This window comes from Simochromis diagramma, unplaced genomic scaffold (genome assembly GCF_900408965.1).
Source record: "Simochromis diagramma unplaced genomic scaffold, fSimDia1.1 OVJJ01000091.1, whole genome shotgun sequence".
NCBI lineage: Eukaryota > Metazoa > Chordata > Actinopteri > Cichliformes > Cichlidae > Simochromis > Simochromis diagramma.
Genome location: NW_024386901.1, coordinates 475140 through 498272, shown reverse-complemented (window position 1 = coordinate 498272; position 23133 = coordinate 475140). Strand labels below are relative to the sequence as shown.

Sequence of the window (23133 nt, the reverse complement as noted above, 5' to 3'; positions counted from 1 at the left end):
ACACTAGGGAAATTTACTTCTAACAGCAGTAAAAGGGGCAGGAAGAAAAAGTTGAATTACAGATATACTAGAAAACAATATAATAGAAAAAAAGAATAAGAAACATAAAAAAGACCAAGTGCTATACTATGTACAGATGGTTACTTTATACAATAAAATACTCCAAGATTCTCCTTATTTATATTTTTCTGTGTCCGTAACGGCCTACTGATAAAGGAGGTGCTCTGGGCCTCCACAGTCTCATGCATGGGCTGAGTGTGCACAATGGGCAAAGCTTGGCTTCTCCTTTCACCCACCTCCTCTATGAGATCTATGGGAGTGGTCAGGACAGAGGTGGCGCTCTTTACCAGTCTATCAGTCTGTTTCCTGTCCCTCTCTGTGCTACCACCTCCTGGGCAGATAACAAAATAAAAGGTAGCAGAAGCCTTCACAGTGTCATAAAAGGTCCTCAGCAATGTCCTGCATAACCCAAAATACCTCAGCTTGCCCAGCAGATGGAACTTGTTAAGGTGAACACCCAGGAATTTGTATGTGTCGACCACATCAATATCCAAACTATGGATGTTCACTGGTGCGATGGATGGTGGTTGGTTGAATTCACACCAGATGATGAAGTCGGTGATGATCTTCCTATACTCAAGATCGTTCCCCTCAGACATCCATCAATGACTGTATCATCAGAGAATTTCTGGAGGTGGCAGTTAGGAAGGGAGAAAAAAAAAAAACATGAATCTCACAGTGCTTCCAGTACTCTCCAGGTGTGACAGTGATCTGTGCAGGAGGTACATGACTGCATCATTCACCCCAATACTAGGATAGTAAGCGACCAGCAGGGGATCCAGCAGTTTACTCACCAGAGTTGTGAGATGTTTGAGAATTAACCTCTCCAGGTTCTTCAGGGTATACTTCAGGGTATGATGTAAATACTAGGCAGTGGTTCTTTTTTTTCTGGAGAGACTTCTTTAGTCTGTTTGTATTCTGACTCCATAGCCCTGCTTCTGTTTCCTTGTCTCTAATAATGTTGGTCACTTTCATAAGTCATGTCAGAGTTTGATCCACCATGTGATATAATTTAGAAAATATCTAATTAGCAATGGCTTTCAATAACCTGGATTTAAAAAACAACAACAACGAAAAAAACAACAACACTGCAGAACACTGTCAGTCATGGACTGGTGTCCACAGCACCAGGACCTCAACATTACTGGTTTAGGATGCCCTTCAAGAAGCCTGGAGAACTATTCCTGAAGACTATTTAAAGACATTCAGTAAAATTTGCTCAAAAGAGTTCAAGCTGTGTTGAACACATATTGACTTTCAAGCTTGTTAGAATTGCATTCAGTATTTTTTTGCCTTCAATTCATCATTCAACATAATCAAGGATTTAAAGTGCACCTTTATAATCCAAAAAATACAGTAATGTAATGGTCTTCTAACAGGTATCATTCAGAAAGCATTAAATTGACTGTAAATCGTGCAAAATACAGCAGCTAGACATCTTTTAAAGACTAAGAAAAATTAACATATTGCATTAGAATTGATTTTAAGATTTTACTAATTACCTGTCCTTCATGGCCTGGGCTCAGAACATATACTAGAAGTGCTTCTCCTGTACCAGCAAGCACTTTGGTTATGGAAAGTTATATACAAATAATAATAATAATAATAGTGTACCCCGCCTCTCGCCCTATGACAGATGGGATAGGCTCCAGCGCCCCCCGCGACCCTGAAAAGGATAAGCGGAAGCAAATGGATAATAATAATGATATTTTATTATTATTTTATCTACATTACTAAGTCTACCCACCTCTGTATGAGGTATGATGATGATAGATCATACAGAAAAAAAATATCAACTGATAAAGTTTGGTGAAGTTGTTTACATGTTCTTGAAGAACTTAATGAGTCCCATTGAGAATGGGAAGTTTTCTGATAAAACAAAGCCACAGAGCCAATTACTTCTTAGTTCGGTGCTGGAAAAGCATTACTACAATACATTAAGACTTGTCTTTTCATTTGTTTTTTAATGAATAACATTTATGTCATCTAGTTGTATAGTAAATAACATTTTTGTTCATTAAATGGATGTTGAATTAAATGTAACATTGTTAACTCTAGGTGGGTTTGCAGAATTGCACAAATACAGATATCTTTATTTTGTGATCATATTTACACTTTATATTCTGATACTCTGCTTTAATTCCACTATAGTTTTCCTTATCTGGACTCACAAAAACCTTCACGAGCCAATGTACATATTTATTGCAGCTTTGTTAATCAACTCTGTTCTTTACAGCATGATTATCTATCCAAAGCTCTTATCTGATGTTTTGTCTGAAAAACAGATGATATCATATCCACTCTGTCTTTTCCAAGGTTTATCATATTACACCTCGGTTGGTTCAGAATTTTTACTGTTGGCAGCAATGGCATATGACAGGTATGTGTCTGTATGTAAACCCCTGCAATATCCAGTTATTATGAATAGAAAAACTATTTATGTATGTCTGATTTTAGCTTGGCTTATACCTGCTTTTGAAGCCTTGATGTTAGGTGTGTTGTATTCGAATGTCAAACTCTGTAGCTTTACTCTGACAGGAATTTTTTGTAATAATTCAGTTCACAAGCTTCAGTGTGTGCCGTCAGTAGCAATATCTATATATGGTGTGGTCATGTTGATAAACATTGCCCTTCTACCTTTGCTTTTCATACTTTTTTCATACATCAAGATTCTTCAAATATCTTACCAAAGGTGTAGAGAAGTGAGAAAAAAAGCTGTAAAGACATGTTTACCCCACTTGCTGGTTTTAATTCACTTTTCTTGTTTTATTTCCTTTGATATAATTATAGTGAGACTGGAAACAGACTTATCAAAAACTCTCCGTTTGATATTGACCTTTGAGTTGATTTTATTTCATCCTCTTTTAAATCCAATTATATATGGACTCAAAATGAATGAAATTTCTAAACATCTCAAGATATTATTGTGTCTAGTTAAATAACACTGAAATGACTGCACTATTATTTATGGCATTTATGTAAGTGTTCAAGTCTATTCTCTTAGTGCTGACATATGTAATGGTCATAAAGCAAAGATATTTAACTTTTTAGACTGATGCTGGTAATATTTAAAGTCTAAACATGCTTGGATTTCAGGTTTTTCCTTCATTTCCCTTTATCACAGATTATTAATCGTTGTTATGAAAATGATTTAGTAAAAAGAGTCAAATTCTGCTGGCCTTTTGTGTGTGTGTGTGTGTGTGTGTACTGGTTTTTACTTTGTGGGGACCAAAATCTGTAATTTACTACAGCAAATCAATATATCTATCACATGCCAATTACATCTATTCATATATATGTATACATACAGACACACACACACACACACACACACACAATCTGGACTTCCCAGGTACCACTAGAGGGAGCCCAAGTACCACCACTGGTACACTTACCACAGTTTGCGAATCACTGGGTTAGGGTAAGTTGCGAAAGAAAGCAATATGTCAATGAGCTGTCTCCACGAGGACAGCAAACCGGACTGTTGGGTGTGAGTGTATAAAGGAAATGACTTCCTTGATATAGAACAGGTTCATTCTCTGATTTAATGTAAATGTGAGTGATAGAAAAAAGTCGAAATTGGATAAAATGACAAGTTATTGTACAATGTATAGTAATCTTTTGTTCATTTATATGTGTGTAAAACATATGGTGAGCAAGAACTGGATAACTAGGGTGAATGAACAGAAACTGGGATACATTTTAACAGTTCATATTGGTTTCAATTCACTGTTATTTATACAAATCCCAACGACAGTTGCCTCAGTGTGAAGACAGAAACCCAACAATCATATTAGCCGCTATAAGCGAGCACTTTGGCAACAGTGGGAAGGAAAAACTCCCTTTTAACATGAAGAAACCTCCAGCAAAACTAGGCTCAGAGAGGTGCGGCCACCTGTTGCAACCAGTGGGGGTGAGATGAGGAAGACAGGTCAAAAGCCATGCTGAAGAGAGCCAGAGATTAATAACACGTAATGATTCAATGCAGAGAGATCTATCTATCTACACAGTGAGTGAAAAAAATGACTGAACAAGAAATACTCAATGCATCATCCTCCAGCTGCCTACACCTATTCCAGCATAACCAAGGGACAATTCAGGGTCACCTGATCCATCCCCAACTATATGCTTTAGCAAAAATAAAAGTTTTAAAACTAATCTTAAAAGTTGGGATAATGTCTGTCCCCAAAATCCAAACTGGAAGCTGGTTCCATAGAAGAGGAGCCTGAAAACAGAAGGCTCTGCCTCCCATTCTACTTTATAATACTCTGGGAAAAACAAGCCTGCAGTGCAAGAGCAAAGTGCTCTAATGGGGTGTTGGTACTATAAAGTCATTAAAATATGATGGGAACTGATTATTCAAGACCTTGTATATGAAGAGTAGGATTTTGAATTCAATTCTGGAATTAACGGGAAGCCAGTGAAGGGAAGGCAGTATAAGGGTGCGTTCACACCGAACGCGATAGACCCGACTAACAAGCGCCAGAAGCCCCAAGCTGGTCGCGTTCACATTCGCACCTCGAAGCGCGTCCAACGCAAACTGGTCGCAATTAAAAATATGCAATTTTCACACGCGTGAAGCGGAAATGTGGGAGGAAGTAGTGCCAGACGGTATCTTTGCAAGATGGCAGCTGTTGATCTAGCGTTTGAAGAGAGAGTCTCCCTTCTCTATTAACTGTAGAGAGCAGAGCAGCGGCGTAAAGGACGACCTCGCCGTACCTGGGACCATCAGGTCCTCCAGAAGCGTGAGCAGTTTGGTGAGTTTCACCATTTGCTTCAGGAGCTCCGTCTGGATGATGGCCGCTTACCACTGTCTTACCCTCGCCCAATTTGAGGAGCTGCTGTCCCGCGTCAGTCCAAGCATCACCCGCCTGGACACCAACTACAGGTGCTCAATCCCACCTGCAGAGCGCCTGTCCATATGCCTGGTAAAAGTGTTTAATACAGTAGTCCTTTATTGATACCTATGCTAATATATGTTAAACTATCAGTTTATACACTGATAACATGGATGTGGTGTGCTATCAGTGAATGCCGTCGGTGTTTACTGTTAGCAAACTGTGTTATGGAGATGACTGTTTATAATATTTCTAGTGATACTCGAAAGGTCTCATCAAGTCCTGATTTAATTCGATTTATGCTGTTATCAGTGTTTGCAATGATAGCATAGCTGTGGTGTCATATCAATGTATGCCCTCGGTATTTGCTGATATCAAACTGTGGTATGAGTTCCACTGTTGGTAATCTTTGTAGTGATACTCAGAAGGTCTATCTTATAAAGTCCTTATTTTGTTTTATTTAGACCTGGTTTAATTTGGGCCGTTGCAAGGCCTGGGTTGTGTAGCAGCCAACAACTCCTCCAGAGAGGCTGTCCTGGTGAGGGAGAAGTTCATGGCCCACTTCCCGGCAGAGGGAGCAGTGTCTTGGCAGCCAAAAGAATATCCTATTTGACGTCCCAGTGACTTCCCCACATCGGCTCTTTTAAGAGCAACCCACAAACCTCTAAAGTGCATTCCTGCCTTTTTAAAATTTACTTAATAAATGGAGCTTGCCTCCAAAATAAACTAACCTCTCTTTATTGTCTTAAATAATTGGTCTTCACTATGTTCCTATATAGTTGTATATTTTTTCATTAGTATACTATGAAAAAAATTCTACATGTGTCAAGTTGTGTGCTAATATTTTGATGTGTAGTAGAACTGAGACATTAGTTATTAAAAAAGAATTATTTGAAATAATATTAGAATAGAATAGAATTCAACTTTATTGTCATTGCACATGTTACAGGTACAAGGCAACGAAATGCAGTTTGCATCCATCCAGAAGTGCTTTAGCCATGATATAGATATATTACAAATATATATTAGCAAAAATATAGGATATGTAAGTATATTACAGAAATGGGTCTATTATGGTATGTTATAATGTACACGGTATGAATGTATGTTATGAATATGCTATAATTATAAGTATGTACAGGCTGTAGTGAGTACAAGTAGAGCAGGGTGATATGGCCAAAAAAATATATCATGATATATATTTGAAAATTTGCAATATGGATATAACTGACAATATAAATTCTGCGAGACAAAATACAACTCCACAACTTTACTAGCACAAAAAAACCCCCATCCATTTATTTTCACTTAAACAAGCAGCTGTTTTTTATGTGCATTAAAGCTATATAAACATTTAACAGTGCAAATTCCTTGCTGAAAGTTTAACCAAAAGGCATTTCCAGTAGAAATGGGCTGACATATCCTCAGCATAACCATGTATATAATATCCACTGAAGTTAAAAAGAGGTGCTTTGCAACATTAAACTGCAGTGTGCCAAATAAAAAAGTCAAATACATATTTTTCGGACCACAAGGTGCACGGGATTATAAGGCACATTAGGCGAAACAAAGCAGTCAGATAAATCAAACTTTATTCAACTCATTCTTCTTGCTTCCTCCACTTCTGTACCATTGATTCATTAATGCTGTATTCTATCACAGCTGCTCCATTCCCATGTTGTTGCAGTATATTAATGACTAACCTCGTACTGTGGATGGATTATCTCAGCTGTTCTCCTGACTGAAGTTTGGTCCGTTTACAGCATCCTGCCATGCGATTGCATGTGACTCTAACCGTCAGGAAGCTTCACGTTAACTTTTATCGAGTGGAAAAGTATTAGCGTTCATCCTCCAACTTCGCTGTTTATATTATGCTAACATAGCTGTGTCGCTAGCGATACGTAGCGCATCATTATATACCAGCTAGCCCAACTTCAGTAACCATACAAACGTCTGCTGCTGTTTATTTTCCTGTCTTCATTTATGTTGGAAGTGATAGGAAAGCCAATGTTTGAATTTTTTCAGAATTCTCTCAGTCAGAACATGGTATATCATGCTTAGGTAACTGGCGAAACTAGCGAGCTACCTTCCGCTAATTTCCTGCTAGCTTCTAACTCTGTTAAATGTAATAAATTCTGTTTTCATGGATGCCTGTATGTTAAACTTCATAGTTACACCTGGTAAAGCAGCAATGCTGATTGAAAGAATTTAGACAGTTTTTAACTCTCAGTGATGCTGCAGTGATCGTTTAACTTTGGGACCTGAAAGGACGGGGTTTAGAACCCCGATTACACCCAGATTAACGAGCACCTTAGTCCGACAAATACGGCAATAACGACGGCCCGCTTGCATGTTCTACAAAAGAATTTGCTTTTCTGTGTATCTGACGGACAAACACCACACAAGTGAAGTTGCACCATTTTTAAAAAACAGTTCTGGTTCATCCGTTTCACTCAAAAATCCGCTTTCCCCCTTCTCATTCTCCGTTGCCTTTTTTGGCTTTTTCGGCCATGTGCGTATGAAAACTAAGGGACTGCACATGCGCGTTTTTGTCATGGCTGGGTCTGTGACCCAGCATTTTGAGTTCATTATATATTGTGTATTTCTGTTTTTAGAATGGGGATATGTTAAGTTCTTGTTTTGCATTATTAGTTAGAACTTGAGTCTTTGTGTTTTGTCATTTATTATTTGGGTTAAGCTCATCCACCTCTCTTAAACCCCCAAGTTGTTCAGCCTTAGTTCTGTTTAGTGGATCTCCTCATTTCCCCTTCCCCTGGATCTTAGTCTCATTTGCCCTTTGTGTTCCACGTCTCATGTTGTCAAGCACATGTTGTCTGGTCTGTCTCATCATGTTTCCTGTTTTATTTTGAAAGAGTCCTCTGTTCTTTGTTTGTTGCATTTAGTTTTCACTTCCCCTGTCCTGTCATTAGGTTATGGCTGTGTCCCAATTCAGGGTCCGCACGCTTGAAGTACGCACACTACGCGTACTACGTACGGTGCGTACTATAAGTACGAGAAGTGCGGAAGTGAGAGGCTTGTGAAATGGGACGGTCTAGCCTTCGTCGCGCTGTTCAGGTTGCCTAGCAACCATGATACTAACCGCGAGAAACGTGATATACAGTTTTGTTTGACAGAAATGAAGGAGCAAAAATGTTTTGTTGGTCATTCATTTTTGTTCTGACATCACTTTGATTAGTTGAGTATCTGAGGCTGAGATCACGGGACTGTAAAACATGATTGTTGGGCTTCATTTCTGTACTGAACAGTCATTTCATGATTAGTTAGTAAATAACAATTAGCTAATGTTGTTCATGAGACTAAAATCATCTCACTGTGGTAATGTAAATATAATATGGCCAACATCATAGTATTGTCAGATCAGATTATTATGATATATGTATATATATATATATATAAAAAAAAAAAAAACACCCAGCACGCCCCTGCGGGCGGTTTATCCTTCAAGCTCGGGTCCTCTACCAGAGGCCTGGGAGCTTGAGGGTCCTGCGCAGTATCTTAGCTGTTCCCAGGACTGCGCTCTTCTGGACAGAGATCTCCGACGTTATTCCCGGGATCTGCTGGAGCCACTCGCCTAGCTTGGGAGTCACCGCACCTAGTGCTCCGATTACCACGGGGACCACCGTTACCTTCACCCTCCACATCCTCTCGAGCTCTTCTCTGAGCCCTTGGTATTTCTCCAGCTTCTCGTGTTCCTTCTTCCTGATATTGCTGTCATTCGGAACCGCTACATCGATCACTACGGCCGTCTTCTTCTGTTTGTCTACCACCACTATGTCCGGTTGGTTAGCCACCACCATTTTGTCCGTCTGTATCTGGAAGTCCCACAGGATCTTAGCTCGGTCATTCTCCACCACCCTTGGGGGCATCTCCCATTTTGACCTCGGGACTTCCAGGTTATACTCGGCACAGATGTTCCTGTACACTATGCCAGCCACCTGGTTATGGCGTTCCATGTATGCCTTGCCTGCTAGCATCTTGCACCCTGCTGTTATGTGTTGGATTGTCTCTGGGGCATCTTTACACAGCCTGCACCTGGGGTCTTGCCTGGTGTGATAGACCCCAGCCTCTATGGATCTTGTACTCAGAGCTTGTTCTTGTGCTGCCATGATTAGTGCCTCTGTGCTGTCTTTCAGTCCAGCTTTGTTCAGCCACTGGTAGGATTTCTGGATATCAGCCACCTCCTCTATCTGCCGGTGGTACATACCGTGCAGGGGCCTGTCCTTCCATGATGGTTCCTCGTCTCCCTCCTCTTTATTGGGTTTCTGCTGCCTGAGGTATTCACTGAGCACTCGGTCAGTTGGGGCCATCTTCCCAATGTATTCTTGGATGTTCGTTGTCTCATCCTGGACTGTGGTGCTGACACTCACCAGTCCCCGGCCCCCTTCCTTCCGCTTAGCGTACAGCCTCAGGGTGCTGGACTTGGGGTGAAACCCTCCATGCATGGTAAGGAGCTTTCTTGTCTTTATGTCAGTGGCTTCTATCTCCTCCTTTGGCCAGCCTATTACCCCAGCAGGGTACCTGATCACGGGCAGGGCGTACGTGTTGATGGCCCGGATCTTGTTCTTACCATTCAGCTGACTCCTCAGGACTTGCCTGACCCTCTGCAGGTACTTGGTGGTTGCAGCCTTTCTAGCGGCCTCTTCATGGTTCCCATTTGCCTGCGGGATCCCCAGGTACTTGTAACTGTCCTCTATGTCTGCAATGTTGCCTTCTGGTAGTTCAATCCCCTCAGTTCTGACTACCTTCCCTCTCTTTGTTACCATCCGACTACACTTCTCCAGTCCGAACGACATTCCAATGTCATTGCTGTATAGCCTGGTAGTGTGGATCAGTGAATCTATGTCTCGTTCACTCTTGGCATACAGCTTGATGTCATCCATGTACAGGAGGTGGCTGACAACTGCTCCGTTCCGTAGTCGGTATCCGTAGCCAGTCTTGTTAATGATCTCACTGAGGGGGTTCAGGCCTATGCAGAACAGCAGTGGGGACAGAGCATCTCCTTGGTAGATCCCGCACTTGATGGTGACTTGTGCTATGGGCTTGGAGTTGGCCTCTAGTGTTGTACGCCACATCCCCATTGAGTTCCTGATGAAGGCTCTTAGGGTCCCATTGATCTTGTACAATTCTAGGCATTCCAGTATCCAGCTGTGGGGCATTGAGTCATAGGCCTTCTTGTAATCAATCCAGGCAGTGCACAGGTTGGTCAGTCTGGTCTTGCAGTCTCGGCTGACTGTTCTGTCTACCAGTAGCTGGTGTTTTGCACCTCTGGTATTCTTGACAATTCCTTTCTGTGTCCCACTCATGTATTGACCCATGTGCCTGTTCATCTTAGCCGATATGATGCCTGACAGGAGCTTCCATGTGGTACTGAGGCAGGTTATTGGTCGGTAGTTGGAGGGGACCGGTCCCTTCTTGGGGTCCTTGGGGATCAGGACTGTCCGACCTTCGGTTAGCCATTCCGGGTGTCTCTCGTTAACTAGCAGCTGGTTCATTTGTGCTGCCAGACGCTCGTGGAGTGCAGTCAGCTTCTTTAGCCAGTAGGCGTGAACCATGTCGGGCCCTGGTGCTGTCCAACTCTTCATACTGGAGACCCTTTCTCGGATATCTGCCACTGTGATGGTTACTGGACCCTGTTCAGGGAGGTCGCTGTGGTCTGCCCTCAGATCCACTAGCCACTGAGCATTGCCGTTATGGGTTGCGTCCTTCTCCCATATGCTCTTCCAGTATTGCTCCGTCTCCAGCCTTGGTGGTGCTGTTCTCTTATTATTATTGTTCCCTTGCCACTGAGAGTACACCTTTGCTGGTTCTGTGGAGAACAGCTGGTTTATTCTCCTGCCTTCGATCTGTCTGGTGTACCTCCTCAAGCGGCTGGCCAAGGCTGTGAGTCTTTGCTTGGCAGTTTCCAAGGCCTCAGGTATGGACAGCCTGCTGTATTTCTTATGCACCTTCTTTGTCGCACCTTTCTGCAACTCCGTTAGTTGGCTAACCTCCCTCCGTGCTACTTTGATCTTGCCCTCTAGCCTCCTTCTCCATGGAGGGTACTGCCCCTTGTGGCTGTTCAACTTGTAGCCAAGCATCTCACTGATCACTGCTGCCGTATTGTAGATCAGATTGTTAGTGTCGGTAATCGTGGTTGTAGGTATTGTCCGTAGTGCTGCATTAACATCATCTAGCAGCCCTTCTGAGGGTACTTCACGTAATCTTGGTAACCGGCTACGGGGGATCCAGGTTTCAAGCTTGGCCATGATCCTATTTTTCAGGTCAGTTCCTCTCGCACTCAACAATCCTTCTCCTATCGCACTTGGGGCTATGTACCCAATCTCGGGTGGGGGTGATGATATCTCCCCCCTGACCTGCCGTCCTGACTCCTCCTTGCCGTAGCATTTGTGTTGTACCTCGTCAATCTCTAGCTGTGAGAGCAGTCCCTTCTTTCGAATGTTGGAACACTGAGCTACTAGTTGTTTCGCCGTCATTGTGGATGTTGGGTATCGGAGAATCCATAGGTCCATCATCCTATTCATGTAGCCCCTTCCGCTGGGGTTACTTGCGTAGTAGCATTCCAACAACGCCCTGTTTTCGTCTCTTGCCCACCGATGCCTTCTTGTTCCAGTAGCCCACTTTTCGTCAGGGTGCCCTGGTTCCTCAACACCTGACGCGGACCTTGTTGATCCGGGCGACGTCCGAGCCGGCATGCCTTCATATTTATCTGTCTCGCTCATGTCTGCGGTAGGCTTGCTTAGCATAGGGGGTCTAGCCTTGGGACCCTTACTGGATACAGACGCCCCAGGCAGGAATAGAACTTGCGATCCTCTGCTCCAAAGGCGTGTAGTCTAACCACTACGCTATCCAGCTGGATATATATATATATATATATATATATATATATATATATATATATATATATATATATATATATATATATATATAAGATACTGCGCAGGACCCTCAAGCTCCCAGGCCTCTGGTAGAGGACCCGAGCTTGAAGGATAAACCGCCCGCAGGGGCGTGCTGGGTGTTTTTTATATATATATATATATATATATATATAGTGGGCAAGAGACGAAAACAGGGCGTTGTTGGAATGCTACTACGCAAGTAACCCCGGCGGAAGGGGCTACATGAATAGGATGAGGGACCTATGGATTCTTCGATACCCAACATCCACAATGACGGCGAAACAACTAGTAGCTCAGTGTTCCAACATTCGAAAGAAGGGACTGCTCTCACAGCTAGAGATCGACGAGGTACAACACAAATGCTACGGCAAGGAGGAGTCAGGACGCCAGGTCAGGGGGGAGATATCATCACCCCCACCCGAGATTGGGTACATAGCCCCAAGTGCGATAGGAGAAGGATCGTTGAGTGCGAGAGGAACTGACCTGAAAAATAGGATAATGGCCAAGCTTGAAACCTGGATCCCCCGTAGTCGGTTACCAAGATTACGTGAAGTACCCTCAGAAGGTCTGCTAGATGATGTTAATGCAGCACTACGGACAATACCTACAACCACGATTACCGACACTAACAAGCTGATCTACAATACGGCAGCAGTGATCAGTGAGATGCTTGGCTACAAGTTGAACAGCCACAAGGGGCAGTACCCTCCATGGAGAAGGAGGCTAGAGGGCAAGATCAAAGTAGCACGGAGGGAGGTTAGCCAACTAACGGAGTTGCAGAAAGGTGCGACAAAGAAGGTGCATAAGAAATACAGCAAGCTGTCCATACCTGAGGCCTTGGAAACTGCCAAGCAAAGACTCACAGCCTTGGCCAGCCGCTTGAGGAGGTACACCAGAGAGATAGAAGGCAGGAGAATAAACCAGCTGTTCTCCACAGAACCAGCAAAGGTGTACTCTCAGTGGCAAGGGAACAATAATAAGAGAACAGCACCACCAAGGCTGGAGATGGAGCAATACTGGAAGAGCATATGGGAGAAGGACGCAACCCATAACGGCAATGCTCAGTGGCTAGTGGATCTGAGGGCAGACCACAGCGACCTCCCTGAACAGGGTCCAGTAACCATCACAGTGGCAGATATCCAAGAAAGGGTCTCCAGTATGAAGAGTTGGACAGCACCAGGACCCGACATGGTTCACGCCTACTGGCTAAAGAAGCTGACTGCACTCCACGAGCGCCTGGCAGCACAAATGAACCAGCTGCTAGTTAACGAGAGACACCCGGAATGGCTAACCGAAGGTCGGACGGTCCTGATCCCCAAGGACCCCAAGAAGGGACCGGTCCCCTCCAACTACCGACCAATAACCTGCCTCAGTACCACATGGAAGCTCCTGTCAGGCATCATATCGGCTAAGATGAACAGGCACATGGGTCAATACATGAGTGGGACACAGAAAGGAATTGTCAAGAATACCAGAGGCGCAAAACACCAGCTACTGGTAGACAGAACAGTCAGCCGAGACTGCAAGACCAGACTGACCAACCTGTGCACTGCCTGGATTGATTACAAGAAGGCCTATGACTCAATGCCCCACAGCTGGATACTGGAATGCCTAGAATTGTACAAGATCAATGGGACCCTAAGAGCCTTCATCAGGAACTCAATGGGGATGTGGCGTACAACACTAGAGGCCAACTCCAAGCCCATAGCACAAGTCACCATCAAGTGCGGGATCTACCAAGGAGATGCTCTGTCCCCACTGCTGTTCTGCATAGGCCTGAACCCCCTCAGTGAGATCATTGACAAGACTGGCTACGGATACCGACTACGGAACGGAGCAGTTGTCAGCCACCTCCTGTACATGGATGACATCAAGCTGTATGCCAAGAGTGAACGAGACATCGATTCACTGATCCACACTACCAGGATATACAGCAATGACATTGGAATGTCGTTCGGACTGGAGAAGTGTAGTCGGATGGTAACAAAGAGAGGGAAGGTAGTCAGAACTGAGGGGATTGAACTACCAGAAGGCAACATTGCAGACATAGAGGACAGTTACAAGTACCTGGGGATCCCGCAGGCAAATGGGAACCATGAAGAGGCCGCTAGAAAGGCTGCAACCACCAAGTACCTGCAGAGGGTCAGGCAAGTCCTGAGGAGTCAGCTGAATGGTAAGAACAAGATCCGGGCCATCAACACATACGCCCTGCCCGTGAACAGGTACCCTGCTGGGGTAATAGGCTGGCCAAAGGAGGAGATAGAAGCCACTGACATAAAGACAAGAAAGCTCCTTACCATGCATGGAGGGTTTCACCCCAAGTCCAGCACCCTGAGGCTGTACGCTAAGCGGAAGGAAGGGGGCCGGGGACTGGTGAGTGTCAGCACCACAGTCCAGGATGAGACAACGAACATCCAAGAATACATTGGGAAGATGGCCCCAACTGACCGAGTGCTCAGTGAATACCTCAGGCAGCAGAAACCCAAGAAAGAGGAGGGAGACGAGGAACCATCATGGAAGGACAGGCCCCTGCACGGTATGTACCACCGGCAGATAGAGGAGGTGGCTGATATCCAGAAATCCTACCAGTGGCTGGACAAAGCTGGACTGAAAGACAGCACAGAGGCACTAATCATGGCAGCACAAGAACAAGCTCTGAGTACAAGATCCATAGAGGCTGGGGTCTATCACACCAGGCAAGACCCCAGGTGCAGGCTGTGTAAAGATGCCCCAGAGACAATCCAGCACATAACAGCAGGGTGCAAGATGCTAGCAGGCAAGGCATACATGGAACGCCATAACCAAGTGGCCGGCATAGTGTACAGGAACATCTGTGCCGAGTATAACCTGGAAGTCCCGAGGTCAAAATGAGAGATGCCCCCAAGGGTGGTGGAGAATGACCGAGCTAAGATCCTGTGGGACTTCCAGATACAGACGGACAAAATGGTGGTGGCTAACCAACCGGACATAGTGGTGGTAGACAAACAGAAGAAGACGGCCGTAGTGATCGATGTAGCGGTTCCGAATGACAGCAATATCAGGAAGAAGGAACACGAGAAGCTGGAGAAATACCAAGGGCTCAGAGAAGAGCTCGAGAGGATGTGGACGGTGAAGTTAATGGTGGTCCCCGTGGTAATCGGAGCACTAGGTGCGGTGACTCCCAAGCTAGGCGAGTGGCTCCAGCAGATCCCGGGAATAACATCGGAGATCTCTGTCCAGAAGAGCGCAGTCCTGGGAACAGCTAAGATACTGCGCAGGACCCTCAAGCTCCCAGGCCTCTGGTAGAGGACCCAAGCTTGAAGGATAAACCGCCCGCAGGGGCATGCTGGGTGTTGTTTTATATATATATTAGGGGTGCAACGATACACAAAATTCACGGTTCGGTTTGGTTCGATACTTTGGTGTCACGGTTCGATATTTTTTCGATACAAAAAAAATGTTCATGCCTTTTTAATTTGTCATTTATTAAAATTATAAATATATATTTTAACTCAAAAGTACAGTTTTTAAATTTAACCCTAACCCTTGTGCGTGTTTTTTTATTCTGACAGCGAATGCGCACCTGCGGACCACTTATGTGCAGCCCTGGTTATTTAGCTCGTCATATTGCAGCCACAGAAATTATTTTGTCCATGAAACCATAAAGCTGCACTTTCTTTTTGCCTTATAGTCCGATTTGTCATAACTTCTCCGTTTTGTGGTAAGCTTTTCTTTGGCTGTCACTTCTTCACCCTGACCTGTCTTATTTGGCTCAGCAGAACTAAAATATATATCCTGCTGCTTTTACACACGCACTCACATAAGCGCAGCGATTCTCTGCGCGATCAACCTCTCACATGTTTAAGCTGCGGGAGATTTCACTTGTCATGTTTGCATAGTAAGCTAACGATTAATAAGACGATGTCAGAGGAATTGGTGCACAAATTATCATCACTCACAGATCAGTGCTGTCGCTCTCTATACACAGTTCACACGATTGCAAAGTGAAAGCAAAAAAACAAGCGCAAATTCAAACGCGATTTCAATATGTCACATATTGACAGTGGCTCACCAATGCCAATGACATAATTACCCAGCTACATTTCTGAAAGAATGCAAAAGCATTGACATATATTTTTCCTTCCTACAATAGCCCGACGGGCAGGGCAGAGATAGATTTTGGTAGCCCGACTGAAAAAATCGCTAGCTCCAGGACGTCGGGCTAGCGATATTGCAAGCCCTGTATCTGATTGAGGAATCACTCATCTTTGGAAAAGAGAGTTTATTACAGAGAAATGTCTCTTTCCAAAATAAAAGCTATACTATCCGCTTCTTCTGGGCTATATTCTCAGCAGCATAAGGAGAATCATGTGCTAACAGCTGTCTAAATGACTCGGCTAAAGTTAGTAGCATGCTTGTTGTTTTTGTCTTTGCACTAGGATGATGTCGGCGTAAATGTGCAGTCATATTCGTTGTGTTCCCACTAGTGCTTTCAGGTTGATCTCGTTGAAATGACCTTAACGCCACAACACGGCAAATCTCCGTTAACGAGCTACCGCCGATCGCCCCGTGCATGGGGCTAGACGGCCAACACGTTAACGAGCTAACTGCGCTAACACACTAGTTCCCACCCATGTAATTGAGCATTGCATGGCACATCCAACATACTGTTTTACTTTAGTCCATGACTCGCTTACCTTCAGGGTCATACGTCACATGAAAACCAAAATAATTCCAAACGCCAGATCTGAATGTTGCAAGGAGAGCTTAACTTCTGTCTTGCTAGCTTGCCCTGCGCTCTTCCTTCTGACTATGCTGTCTGTGTTGAGCGCTCAGTGGATCTGCGCTCGACAGTGCAGCCTAGGCGGAGTAGTCGAACGCAGATTCACTGAGCGCTCAACACAGACAGCATCGTCAGAAGGAAAGTTGATAAAATAAATTACAAATGTTGTATTGTTCGATACATATGCGTACCGAACCGAAAGCACTGTATCGAACGGTTCAATATCGATACGAATATCGTTGCACCCCTAATATATATATATATATGTAAAGGCTTTACAACCAAGTTAACGCTGAAAGTACAAACATCACTAATGTCACACAACTTTGCCGACATGTGGCCAACAGCAATGTTTTAATGTTCTTTGTTATTAAACATTCGCACATAAATAAGTGACATCATATTCAGTACTTACTTTTGACAGTTCACTCTTCGGCCGCTCCCTTCCGCCGTGTTTTGCGGCAAAATTATCCACACCCACTGCCGCGCTATGAATTGTGGGATATATGGGACCATGAAGCGTGCACCGGACCACGCTTGATATTTGGGGAAATCGACGGCGCATTTGGAGTATGCATTTGAAGTACACTTTGGATTGGGACAGCCGTCGTCGCGTGGCGGTGACGTAATCACACTTAAAATGCGTACTTCAAGTGTGCAGACCCTGAATTGGGACACAGCCTATGTGTGTCAGCTGTGTCCTCATGTGTCTCCACTTCCTCTGATCACCTCATGTGTGTATTTAGTCCTCAGTCTTGCTGTGTTCAGTGTCGCGTCGTCTGTGTTATCTCCCCTACCCCTTGTCACAGTTTCCCAACCATAGTAAGTCATAGTTTTTATGTTGTTTAGTCATAGTCTAAATCTCAGTAGAGTCATAGTTTCCCAGTGTATGTTCAGGTTTTCCCTCAGTTACTTTGTTGTTGTTGTTTTTTCCGTGAGTTTTCGGCCCTAAATAAAGGCTCGCTTTTTGCTAAGTCCAGTTTTGTGTCCTCGCCTCTGTCTCCTCTTGGGTCCTCTACTCACTCCACACGGTCTGCCCCGGCAGTCCGTGACAGTTTTACCCATATCCTATCGCGATATTTCATTTTCTTATCGTTGCCTAACATTGTACCGGTATTACCGTGAACGGTATAATATGGCCCAGCCCTAAGTACAAGCTAAGTACAAGCTATGAACAAGATATAAATATGAAAAAACTATACAGAAATATGAAATTTAAAAAAAAAACTATACAGAAATATGAGATATACAGCTATACAGAAATGTGAACTATGCAAGTTATAAGAAGTTGTAGAATTAAAACTTATCGTATTATACAGAATGATTATTTATACAGAATTATACAGTAGTGCAGTTAAGATAAGTGAGATATATGGATAATTTCTACAAAGGCTATATAAAGTGCTAGTGGTTGAGAGTGGTGGTTCAGTCCATGTTATTATTGTGTGTTTGAGTGTACAGTTGTCCATTGTGTGTGTAGGTGGTTGTGGGTGTGTGTATGTCCAGTCCATGTGTTTAATGTGGGTCTGATGTCAGGAGGCAGAGTTCAGGAGTCTGACAGCTGTGGGGAAGAAGCTGTTTCGGTACCTGGTGGTCTTAGTCCTGTAGCGCCTCGCAGAGGGCAGGAGGGTGAAGAGTCCATGTGATGGGTGACTGGGGTCTTTCATGATTTTCCCAGCCCTTTTCAGACACCACTTCCTGTAGATGTCCTTTATGGCAGGAAGTGGTGCTCTGGCGATGCGCTGGGCAGTTTTCACAACCCTCTGCAACGCCTTCCAATCCGAGGCAAAGCAGTTCCCGTACCAAACTGTTATACAGTTGGTCAGGATGCTTTCGATGGTGCAGCGATAGAAGTTCACTAGGATGTCTGAGGACAGGTGGTTCTTCCTCAGAGTCCTCAAGAAGAAGAGGCACTGGTGAGCCTTCTTGACCAGCTTGGAGCAGTTAGTCGTCCAGATGAGATCCTCGGAGATGTGGACTCCCAGGAACTTGAAGCTGCTCACACGCTCCACAGCCGTCCCCTTAATGTAGATGGGTGGATGTGGGTCAGCATTCCTCCTGTAGTCCATGATGAGCTCCTTGGTCTTCTCGGTGTTAAGCAGCAGGTTGTTTGTGTCGCACCACTCAGCCAGACAATCTACCTCCTCCCTGTAGGCATGCCTCATCGTTGTCACTGATGAGGCCAATCACCGTGGTGTCATCTGCAAACTTAATGATGGTGTTAGAACCATCGGCAGATCTCCAGTCATGGATGAAGAGGGAGTAGAGGAAAGGGCTCATCACACAGCCTTGTGGTACACTGGTGTTCATTGTGATTGTAGATGAGCAGTGGTTATCCAGCCGGACATGTTGGGGGTGGTTGGTCAGGAAGTCCAGTAACCATTTGCACATGAGGAAACTGATGCCCATATATGTTAACAATAACATATATTCCTATATGACAACATGCATAAATTAACTGCTTACATTAATTCATTGTAAACATACCTTCTGACTGGGACTCCCCTGCTGCCAGAAACCCCATGACCGCAAAGAACTTCTATCTCATCCCGATCCTGCTGCAGACCCGCTCCTCTTCTCCTTCTCCATCCTCTTCTACTTGGAGTATGTGTCCCTGAGGCTCTTCCACTTTCTCCTGCAGATGTCCTCTGAATAAGTACATAATCTCGTTAGCAGAAAAGTATTTGTACATCAGTAGGAAAATAGCGGGACAGTAGGCAGCTTGCTAGCTTTTGTGCGGCTTCCCCGGGTCAGTCAAAAATTTCAAAAGAGAAATGAATGAACTTACCAGGTTGCCCGATCTCTTCACACATCTTCCTCCAAGCTAGGCCTTTTTTATTCCTGTCTCGGTAGAGAAAACAGCTGGTGTCGTACAGCTCCGGGTGGTTTGCTACGGCGTTGATGAGCCTTTCCTCCATATTGAATGAAGAATAAATGGCTTTGGCTGGACCTGCCCCTTTGAACTACGGTCAGAGCATCATGTCACCAGGCTCCTGATTGGTTGTCGTGGCACGGCTGGAAGCTGGATACGCGCGAATGCACAAAATGCAGCACACAAACTGCCGCATGTATTTTTATTCGTGCTTCAAACGTGTTAGTCACGCTACTCGCGCGACTCATGCGTTTTCACGATGCAAATCTGCTTCTGAATTTTCGCGGGACCCCCAGTCACGCTTCATCGCCTTCCTCCATTGACTTTACATGTAAACCTGATGCTCTGGTCGCGTCTATTGCGTTCGGTCTGAACACACCGTAAGAGAAATATACACTCTCTTTCTAGTCCCTGTCAGTACTCAGATTGGATAAGTGTAGTCGGATTATAACAACAAGAGGGAAGGTAGTCAGAACTGAGGGGCATCTAACTACCAAAAGCCAACATTGCAAGCATCGAGGACAGCCACAAGTACCTGGGGATCACGCAGGCAAATGGGAACCACAAAGAGGTCACTCGGAAAGCTGCAACCACTAAGTACCTGCAGAGGTTCAGGCAAATCCTGAGAAGTCACATGAATGGTAAGAACAAGATCTGGGCTATAAACACCTACACCCTGCCTGTGATCAGGTACCCTGCTGGCATAAAAGGCTGGCAAAAGGAGGAGATAGAAGCCAGTGACATCAAGACAAGAAGGCTCCTGACCATGCATTATCATAGTCCAGGATGAGACAACAAACATCCACGAATACATCAGGAAAATGCCCCAACAGACTGTGTGCTTAGTGAATACCTCAGGCAGCAGAAACCCAAGTGTTAGAATGAAGTTACCTGAAGTGCCTAAATTCTATGCTTTATATTAACTAAAGTGTTATATAGTCATATAACTTGAGAAAATGTAGAGGGTCACGGCAACAGTGGTTTCTATGTTAATCGGGGCACGGGAAATGATCTGATACCGATACAACATCCGAGATCTCTGTCCGGAAACCCAGAGAGATATGTCCATTCACAAAACAATGCATGGGCAAATTCAATGAATTGCACAGTGATATAAACATCAGATCAGATGTGTATAGGTCAGATTTCCTGAAGTTGTTTACATGTTAGTGGAGAACCTAATGAGTCCCATAGAGGATGGAAGATTTCTAATAAAACAAAGCCATATAGTCAGTCACTTACCTTCTTAGTTTAGAGCTGAAAATATATTATTCCAATACAGTAACAGTTGCATTTTCATTTGTTATTCTTGAATACCATTTATGTAATATAGTTCCATAGTCAGTAACGTTTTTGTTTTTGTCAATGGATGTTGAATTAAATCTAACATTGGTAACTTTTGGTGGGTTTGCAGAATTGCACAAATACAGGTATCTCTATTTTGTAGTTATATCCACGTTATATATTCTGATTCTCTGCTTTAATTCCACTATAGTGTGCCTTATTTGGACTCACAAAAACCTTCACGAGCCAATGTACATTTTTATTGCAGCTTTGTTAATCAACTCTGTTCTTTACAGCATGATTATCTATCCGAAGCTCTTATCTGATGTTTTGTCTGAAAAACAGATGATATCATATCCACTCTGTCTTTTCCAAGGATTTTTATATTACACCTCAGCTGGGTCAGAGTTTTTACTGTTGGCAGCAATGGCATATGACAGGTATGTGTCTATATGTAAACCCCTGCAATATCCAGTTACAGTGGGGCAAAAAAGTATTTAGTCAGCCACCGATTGTGCAAGTTCCCCCACTTAAAATGATGACAGAGGTCAGTAATTTGCACCAGAGGTACACTTCAACTGTGAGAGACAGAATGTGAAAAAAAATCCATGAATCCACATGGTAGGATTTGTAAAGAATTTATTCGTAAATTAGGGTGGAAAATAAGTATTTGGTCAATAACAAAAATACAACTCAATACTTTGCAACATAACCTTTGTTGGCAATAACAGAGGTCAAACGTTTACTATAGGTCTTTACCAGGTTTGCACACACAGTAGCTGGTATTTTGGCCCATTCCTCCATGCAGATCTTCTCGAGAGCAGTGATGTTTTGGGGCTGTCGCCAAGCAACACGGACTTTCAACTCCCGCCACAGATTTTCTATGGGGTTGAGGTCTGGAGACTGGCTAGGCCACTCCAGGACTTTCAAATGCTTCTTACGGAGCCACTCCTTTGTTGCCCGGGCGGTGTGTTTTGGATCATTGTCATGTTGGAAGACCCAGCCTCGTTTCATCTTCAAAGTTCTCACTGATGGAAGGAGGTTTTGGCTCAAAATCTCACGATACATGGCCCCATTCATTCTGACAGACTGACAGAAGCGAGGCTGCCATATCGCGCCACCGGCCCCTCTGGCCAACACCAGTAGGGTAAAGTGTCTTGCCCAAGGACGACACGACCAGGACAGAGAGCCCAGAGATCGAACCGGCGACCTATCCTTACAGTTGCGCTTCCCAACCCCCTGAGCCACGGTCGCCCTTAAATATTTTTAACTGTTTTCTCAGTTATATATATTTAAGGGCGACCGTATATATATATATATATATATATCTATATATATATATATATATATATATATATAACTGTTTTCTCAGTTATATATATTTATGCAGCTAAATAAGGTAATTAAAATTAGCATGACCAATTGTAAAATCACCTCCATCAACTACATGAAGTTTACAATACTTAAAAAAAATAGTTTGTTTTTAAATGAAAAATTATTTTGAACTTTCCATAACTCATTATTTATAAACGTAATATAGTTAAAAACCTTAACAAATCATAAATGGACTGGTACTTTTATAGCACCCTTCTATGCACTCAAAGCACTTTCCACAAGAAGTCTTATTCACAAAATAACATATTGTAAATATATAACATATTCATACAGCACTTTTACAATGACTAAGTGCTTTTTAAAATGTTTTTTATGGTTAAAATCTATTGTCAACAAGCATGTTACTGCTAGGAATTTTTTACCCATACCTTAAAAAATTTCACTTGATGACTGCAAATCTGAAAACCATTTTCATCTGAGCATGTCCTGTTTTTTGATTGTGATGTTCAAATTATTGGACAAGTATGACTGGACAGAAATTGTCATGCATTTTCAGCAATTAAGGAATTAAGTTTGTGACGTGACCCTTCGCCAGCATAGTTTCTAGCTCTGCTCACATAGTCACAGTTTTTCACATATCCTGTCATACAAGTTAGTTATTTTGAGGCCTATCCTACTATGGACACTTCATTAACCAGAGACTCATGGAAAAAGGAGATTATTCATTCTCCCTCAAAGAAGTTTAAAGAATCCTCCATTACTAAGGATGACCTCAACGAGGTTATTGCTAATGGCTTAAAGCTAGCACTTCAAGAACAACAAAAGTCCCTCAATGCAATAGTTGCCTCGGCAGTCAGAGAAGCTATGGACTCTGTCTCGGTCCCTGCTTTACACGACTTATGCACAGAGCTTCAAAAGACCAATGAAGTGGTCTCGAGAGAGTGGCTACAATGGCTAAGTGTACTCAAGACCGAGTGGATTCAGTGCAAGCAGCTGCACGAGAGGACAGACGATTGACTATCAATCTAAAGAAACAACTTGACCAACTCGCTACAAAGCTCACAG

At 43.6% G+C, this 23133-nt stretch overlaps 1 protein-coding gene and 1 long non-coding RNA gene across 2 annotated transcripts; both read left to right on the top strand.

Moving 5' to 3' along the window:
- The first annotated feature begins 2081 nt into the window (after positions 1-2081).
- Positions 2082-3002, top strand: LOC120735374 (olfactory receptor 6N2-like). The gene has a single exon (XM_040034712.1). It carries the CDS (start codon positions 2082-2084, stop codon positions 3000-3002), a length of 921 nt encoding a protein of 306 aa, XP_039890646.1.
- Positions 3003-4095: 1093 nt separating this feature from the next.
- On the top strand, positions 4096-20091 carry LOC120735457. Its single transcript, XR_005696256.1, has 3 exons — positions 4096-4494; positions 14369-14377; positions 19837-20091. It is a non-coding gene; the product is annotated as an uncharacterized LOC120735457 (long non-coding RNA).
- Positions 20092-23133: the final 3042 nt, after the last annotated feature.